The sequence below is a fragment of the Corvus cornix genome, chromosome 8 (assembly GCF_000738735.6).
Source record: "Corvus cornix cornix isolate S_Up_H32 chromosome 8, ASM73873v5, whole genome shotgun sequence".
NCBI classification, from domain to species: Eukaryota; Metazoa; Chordata; class Aves; order Passeriformes; family Corvidae; genus Corvus; species Corvus cornix.
Genome location: NC_046338.1, coordinates 16,232,998 through 16,240,192, shown reverse-complemented (window position 1 = coordinate 16,240,192; position 7,195 = coordinate 16,232,998). Strand labels below are relative to the sequence as shown.

General features: G+C 60.9%; 1 protein-coding gene across 1 annotated transcript; it reads left to right on the top strand.

The window, feature by feature from the left end:
• The first annotated feature begins 2,631 nt into the window (after nucleotides 1-2,631).
• Nucleotides 2,632-6,570, top strand: BARHL2 (BarH like homeobox 2). Its single transcript, XM_039556566.1, has 3 exons — nucleotides 2,632-3,482; nucleotides 4,862-5,087; nucleotides 5,601-6,570. Exons 1-3 carry the CDS (start codon nucleotides 2,903-2,905, stop codon nucleotides 5,911-5,913), a joined length of 1,119 nt encoding a protein of 372 aa, XP_039412500.1. The 5' UTR covers nucleotides 2,632-2,902; the 3' UTR covers nucleotides 5,914-6,570.
• Nucleotides 6,571-7,195: the final 625 nt, after the last annotated feature.

Genomic DNA, 7,195 nt, shown 5'->3' with positions numbered 1-7,195 from the left:
GTCCGTGGTGCCTCGGTCGGGACCGCCCCCCAGGCAAGGACCGGCTGTCGGACGGGCACATGATACCCCGTCCCTGCCGCTCTCTGCTCCCAGCCTCCATCGGGCCATTGATTAGCGCTCTAAGTGCCGCTCTAATTAGCTGCCTGCTAATTAACGAGCGGGGCCCTGTCCGACTCCTCTGAGTGGCACCTCCGCTCATCGCTTTGATTCGGCTGTTGCTGATTTATTGGAGGGGGAGCTCCGTGGCTTTGCCCGCAGTCAGACGGGTGGGATAGATGGGAAAGGGGGGTCACCCAGCCAGGGGCGTAGGGGACACGGGGCGGCAGCTGTCATGATCCACCCCCGGCCTCAAAAAGTACAAGGGGCGTCCCGCTGGTCACCTCACCCGCAGAGGGTGCCAGCTGGAGGTGGAAGGCCTTTTGCGTGAGATGCCCCTGCGCTCTGAGAATCCGAACCGGCCGACGGTGACCACGGAGGAGCAGGCCAAGCTGAGGCTGCGGGAGCTCCGGGATCAGCGGAGCCCGGTCGGGAGCAGAGGGGCTGCCCCGGCCAGGGCGGGACTCGCCGCTGCTTTCGCCTAAATATTTCTGAACAATGGAGTCGAGGATTAAAAAATAAGAGGAAGGAAATGAAAGGTGTTCACTCTTCAGGAACATGACTTTAAGCCCTAAATCCCGATTCCGGGACGGGGAAATGTATTGTGAATTAAAGGATTATGCTAGTGTAACATATTACCCGGCATCCCGCATTCCCCCAGGGATAATTAGAACATAGTTTTGGTAAATTTCAAAACAAGACAGCAAGATAAACACGGGTGCCGCGGGCTGCTTCCCTGCTGCAGGAAACCTTCCTGTGCACTTGCAGATATTTAAGTATTTTTCCCTTTCTCCTGTTTTTTCAGTTTACTCCTCAGTTTCCCCTCTTCTTCTGTCCCCTTTTTTTCTTCTTCTTCCTTCAAATGCCCCGATCTGTAGGAACGTGCTGACAGGAGGCCACCCCGCCATGCTGCCAACCCTGCTCGCACCGGGGCTGCGGCGCCCACGTTGCCTCCGGCCCCGTCCGCGCTGGGCGCCCGTCGGGGACAACGGGGGCGGCCGCCACCGCCGCCCAGCGGACAAGGACGGCCCTGCACCTCTTTCGGGCCCGCCGCCTCTGCTCCCTCACCGCCCTCCGGGCGCAGCACCGGTGCCTAAAGCCCGGCGGCAAACCGTACAACTAGCTGCCTCCGCCTGCCCGTGGGGCGGCGGACGGCGATGTGTGCCCCTTGGGATGGAGCGGGAGATGCTTGGTGGCAACGGGCTACCCGTGGGCCGGCTTCCCTGGCGTCGAAAAACCTTCTCCGAAGTGCGGCAGTGAGGCCGGGACCAGCTCCCGCCGCGGTACCCAGAGAGGGCCGGTGATCTTCGGGTACGGCACCGGTGAACGGTGAATCCCAAGGAAGCACCTCGATTTTTACCAGCAAGGACACAGAAACTCCTCGCCCCGCTCCTCGCGAGGGAAGGCCGGCCCCAAGCTGTCGGAAGCGGAGCCGAGGGCCGCGGCACTCTGCACATCCGCATCTCTCATGTCGGGGTGCAGCTTCTCATCCCGCGCCGCTGTCCCGGGGCTGCGTCGTCTCACGTCGGATCCGATCTTCAGCAACGAGTTACTGGCTGAACACGGTCCCGCGCGTCCTTTGTGCTTCCCGTGCGCTCCCCGCACCCTTCCGTACCTCTGAGCAGGACGGTTTACTCGGGAAACAAAACGCGGTGGGAAGCGTGGTGGAGGCGCACCCGCGCTGCCACCACACCCCCACAGCAGCACTGTGCAGGGCCGGACGGGGCACTCCCGGTTACGGGGCAGGCAGGACGATGAGCGTCTTTAGAAGGGACCTTCGTGTCCTCCATCCCCGCTCCTTGCTCCAGTCTGACGGTGGATTCCCATCACCGGGACAGCTGTCTTGCGGAGCAGGGATGCCAGCGGCCCCACACCTAACGCAGTACCGTCGCTGAACACCAGCCCCCCAAAAATCCGTCTTGCAGTCATCCTGCCCTAATCATTCCCTGCGCTCCCACTGCTGTGTCCCGTTCCCCAGTGCCCCCGAGGTCTGCCGTCGCGGATGATATTTTTGGGGCGAGTCGGGTCTAGGGGCTACTGCAGGCCGGGAGGGGGGATGCCGGGCTGCGCTTCATAGGACCATGGAAATTGTAATTACTACTAAAATACAACTCGGAGAACTCTAAATCATTAATTATCACCCTTATAATTACTCTTCTAATTAGCTTGACACGCCGCTTCATCAGGATTAATACGTCGCTGGCATTTCTCATTATTCTGACATTCAGCCGGGGAACCGTACCGGGAACACCGGACGATACTCTCCGGGGGATCCGATCCGGCGACCGGGGAATCGAGGCCCGACGGGGCGGCGGCGGCAGCGGCGGGGACGGGCCCGGGAGGGAGCGGGGGCGCGCCCCCTCCCGCGTCCGTCCCCGCCACCGCCCGCGATTGGCTGCGGCCCGCGCTGCGTCAGCCCCCTCTCGGCCCTCCGCCAATGGGGGCGGGCAGCGGCGGCGGCAAAAGCCCGGGTTTATAATAAACGGCGGGGGGGACGCGGCGGCTGTGACGTCACGGGGGGAGTCGCCGCCGCCGAGAGGAGCTCGGTGGGCACGGGCGGGCGCGCCGCAGTGGCCGGTGTCCGCCCCGCTCCGCGCCCGCAACTTCCCGCAACAAAGTTGGTTAGTGGCGAACCGGCCCGGCGGCGATGTGGGGCTCGGCGGGGGCCCCGAGTTAGTGTCGACCGCGCCGCCGGTGCGCGGGTTGGGGTAACCCAGTTCCGCCCCCCCATCCCTTCTCCTCCACTCCCGGTGAGAGACCCCGCGGCCGCCCACGGGGATGCGGACGCGGCGCTGAGCGGTCCGCCATGGAGGGGCCGAGCGGGTCCAGCTTCGGGATAGATACGATCCTGTCGGGTGGCAGCACCGGCAGCCCCGGAGTAATGAACGGAGATTTTCGCCCCCACGGCGACGGCCGGTCGGCGGATTTTAGGAGCCAGGCCACGCCGTCCCCCTGCTCGGAAATCGACACGGTGGGGACGGCTCCCTCATCGCCCATCTCGGTGAGCATGGAGCACCCCGAGCCGCACCTGGGGGTGGCGGAAAGCCTCCCGCCGCCGCCGCACCACCTCCACCTCGGCCCGCACCCGCCGCCGCCGCCGCCGAGTTTGCAGCCGTCGCCCCCGCAGCCACCGCCGCCCCAGCTGGGCTCGGCCAGCTCCGGCCCCAGGACTTCCACCTCTTCTTTTTTAATTAAGGACATTTTGGGCGACAGCAAACCGCTAGCGGCGTGTGCACCTTACAGTACCAGCGTCCCCTCTCCCCATCACACTCCCAAGCAGGAGGGCAGCGCGGCCCCGGAGAGCTTCAGGCCCAAACTCGAGCAGGAGGACGGTAAAGCCAAGCTCGACAAGCGCGACGACACGCAGGGCGACATCAAATGCCACGGTGAGTACGGCCCGGCCCAGCTCCGCACCGGCTCGGCCGCCGGTACAACCGGGGCCGCGCTGCTCGGCCGCATTGGTGAAACGAAAATCGGGGAGAAAATCTGCGGTAGGAGCGCTCTCTCTGCCGGAGCCGCTCGGTGATCCTCGCTACCGCGGGGATAAGGTCGGTAGAAAATGAAATTAAATCAAATCGCCATTTTTTTTTTTAAATTTATTTATTTTATTATCTGTTAGCCTTTCCTCCTCTTTTTTTTTTTTTTTTTAAATTTGGCTTCCCCATTTTTAAGGAAATAGCCCGAGCAATGGGATCGCATGGGAAATCAGACTGTATTTATTTTTAATGCAAATGCACATAAATGATTCTCTGGCTTTCTAAGAACCGGTGGCTCAGCTGCACTTAGTGCATTCAGCCTTTTCATTTTTGCTCATTCGATCTAAAATTAAGATAAAAAATTCTACTTCCCTAGCAATCATCAATACCAAATAAACGAAAAATTAAAAAAACCAACCCACCCAACTTTTAATTAAAAATAAAATAATAATAATAACAACAACAACAACAACTCGGCCGGCGCTCGGCGTAGGGAGATGTAAGGGCTTTGTGCGTTTGGCAAAAGCCTCGCGTTTTCCCTGCGCCGGGATAGAAGGTTTATTTCTCCATCTTCAATTATTTTTTTTTCAATTAGGCATTTCGTGCTGATGGGGAAGCCCCCGCCGTGAGGGGTTCGGAAGTGAAAAGAGCTATGTGTGCGTGGGAAGGGGAAAGGAGGAAAAGAGTGAGGAAGGGCAAGCAGGGAGAGGGGATATTTTCTTGCCGTGTCGGAGGAGCTGTCCTCCCCACAGGCAGCCCGCTGCAGCCGGCAGGCAAAGGGACGAAATTTCCTAATTTTGCCCAACTGAGCTATTTTCGCCGGGCTCAGAGCGGCGCGGTGCCTGCGAGTGCAGCTCATTTTGCTCTTTTACCATTAGCATACGAGTGCCCAAACCAGATGTACAGTCTGGTCTGGCCATTTTTGTGTGCACCAACCTCCCCAGTGGGTCAATTAGGGAGATTATTGTTCTTCCTGCGGGGAAGATCAAGGAGCGCCACAAACTGCGGCCCGAGTGGAGCCGGATTGACAGATCGATTTCCCGGCGTTTCGGGCCGGGGGGAGAGGGCGAGAAAATAACGAAAGCCTGTAGTTGGGAAACGGAGAGTGGGAATCCCGCTGTTCCCCGGACGGGCTCGCCGCCACCACCCCCCGCCATACTTGACCGTTCCCCCCGTGCCCCGGAGAGGCCCCCGGGGAGGGGGCGGTGGGGCCCGGTAACCACGGCGGGGCGGGGCGGGGGCCGAGCCGGTGTCCCGCCGGCCCTCACCGCTCTTCGGCTCACTCGCAGGGACAAAGGAGGAGGGCGATCGGGAGATCAGCAGCAGCCGGGACAGCCCGCCGGTGCGGGCCAAGAAGCCTCGAAAGGCACGGACGGCCTTTTCCGACCATCAGCTCAACCAGCTGGAGCGCAGCTTCGAGCGGCAGAAGTACCTGAGCGTGCAGGACCGCATGGACTTGGCCGCCGCCCTCAATCTCACCGACACGCAGGTCAAAACCTGGTACCAGAACCGGAGGTAAGGCGGGCCCCGGCAGGGCGGTGGCCCAGGGTCTCCCCGGAGAGCCGGGGGGCGGGCTTGCGCCGCTGGGTTCCTGCCCGTGGGAGCCCGGGGTGGTGCGGGGAGCTCCCGACTGCTGCCCCGCGCCCTCCCCGGCGGTGGGCTGGGAGGTCCGGCCCCTGTCAACGCTGCCGTAATTTTCTGTCTCATTACATACGGTTGCAGCCACCCTAATTCTGTCGCAAACCATTAGCGTCAGTGCGTTGCGATCTAACCGTGTACCGCGGTTATTAATTTGGCCGGAGTCGCCGTATGCATGTGTCGGGGGGTGCGGGCCTCAGAGGGGAAACCGGGCAGAGCCGGGAGGATCGCATCGTGTGCGGGTCCACGGGGCCAGTGCGCCCCGTCGGGGCCACGGTGGCGCGGGGCCGCGCAGGGGATGGGGGTCGCCGCCCGCGGGACCCCGCGAAAGCGGCCTGGGTGCCCCATCGCGGCGCCCGCCCTGCAGCCGCCTCTTGCTCCCCCCGGCAGGACGAAGTGGAAGCGACAGACGGCGGTGGGCCTGGAGCTGCTGGCCGAGGCCGGGAACTACTCAGCACTGCAGCGGATGTTCCCCTCGCCCTATTTCTATCACCCCAGCTTGCTGGGCAGCATGGACAGCACGACGGCGGCCGCAGCGGCCGCAGCCATGTACAGCAGCATGTATCGGACTCCCCCCGCGCCGCACCCCCAGCTCCAGCGGCCACTGGTGCCGCGGGTGCTGATCCACGGGCTGGGGCCCGGCGGGCAGCCGGCCCTCAACCCCCTGGCCAACCCCATGCCCGGCACCCCGCACCCCCGGTGAAACGGCACCGCGGTCCCCGCAACGAGCCCTTCCCCTCCCCGTCCCCAAAAAGCCCCAGCACCGCAGAGGAGGAAGCGAGGGGAAGCCGAGGGGCAGGAGCTTCTGCAGGCAGTCACCGGCCACCGAGGGAGGCGATCAGTCAGAGCAGGGACTCTTGAACCGTGAACCCAGAGCCAAGCCCGTAAGTGAAACGACCACACGCGGGGGAAGGCGGGCAGAGCCGCGGGGCGACCCGCCGACCTCGGCTACTGCGAGGCAGGACTTGGAGCTGGGAGAGAGTGTTACGGAGGGGGTGGAGGAGGAGGAGAGGGAGAGGGAGCCGGAGCCCGCCGGAGAGACTAACGGCTGCGGAGGACAGAGGGAATGAGAGCGCCTCGACCCCCAACCGGCGGAGAAGACCGGGGGAACGGAGAACTTTGCACTGATTTTTGTCATTACCTTTTTTTTTTCTTATTGAAAAGTGGCATGCTCCCTAATGCGAACAGAATTGTACAGACCGAGTGCTGAGTGCTATATCATATTTATTATATGTCGTCCAAAAAAGGAGAAAAAAATTTCACTTCTATACGTTAGTTTAAAACGAACGAATGTGGTTCTTCTCTATCCCTTTTCATGTCTTTTTGGATTCAGTAAAATAAATGCTTAGATGACAAAATATAGATTATTTTTTTTTTTTGTGACTGAAAAATCACAGGGAAAAAAACGAACAAAAAAGAAAAGAAAAGAAATAAACTTTATCTTTTTTTAACAAACGCGAAACTTCAAGGTAGCTAATTTCCCCGTGACGAGAACTCAAGAAATTCGGATTAGAAAAGGCAGATGCCACTTTTTTATTTTGAATATTATATTGAATATATTTTGAATTTTAGGCTCGTTGTTTCTTTACAGGCGCTGTTTTTCCCTATCTGTATTTTAAAGGAAAATCAAATCCCCCGCAGGTGTCGAGCCCCTTGCTGTTATTTTAAGCACCTGGGCAGGGCGGCAGCGGGTAGAAGTTCTGGCCCCTTGGGACGGGTGCGACGGGGCCGTGCAGGGTTTGGGGATGTGGCCCCGGCCCGGCAGCTGTCTCTGCACGGAGCTGGGACAGGCAGCGAGCGCCGGCGGTCGGGGTGAGTAACGAGGGGAAACAGGCAGGGAGGGCGGAGGGGTCCCGGCGGACACGGAGCTCTCGAGCCCCGCCGGCCTTTGAACTTTATAGCTGTGTGTGCCCGTTCCCCCCCTCCGCCCCCCCCCCCCCCCCCCTTCCCCTGGCAGGCAGCTTCCCTGCCGAGCGCCTCCCTTC

What these genes read in the sequence shown, in the direction of transcription:
- BARHL2 (XM_039556566.1), top strand. Translation starts at nt 2,903, where the DNA reads ATGGAGGGGCCGAGCGGGTCCAGCTTCGGGATAGATACGATCCTGTCG. An exon ending in GGGCGACATCAAATGCCACG is followed by an intron (nt 3,483 to 4,861) that starts GTGAGTACGGCC and finishes GCTCACTCGCAG; the next exon opens with GGACAAAGGAGGAGGGCGAT. An exon ending in ACCTGGTACCAGAACCGGAG is followed by an intron (nt 5,088 to 5,600) that starts GTAAGGCGGGCC and finishes TCCCCCCGGCAG; the next exon opens with GACGAAGTGGAAGCGACAGA.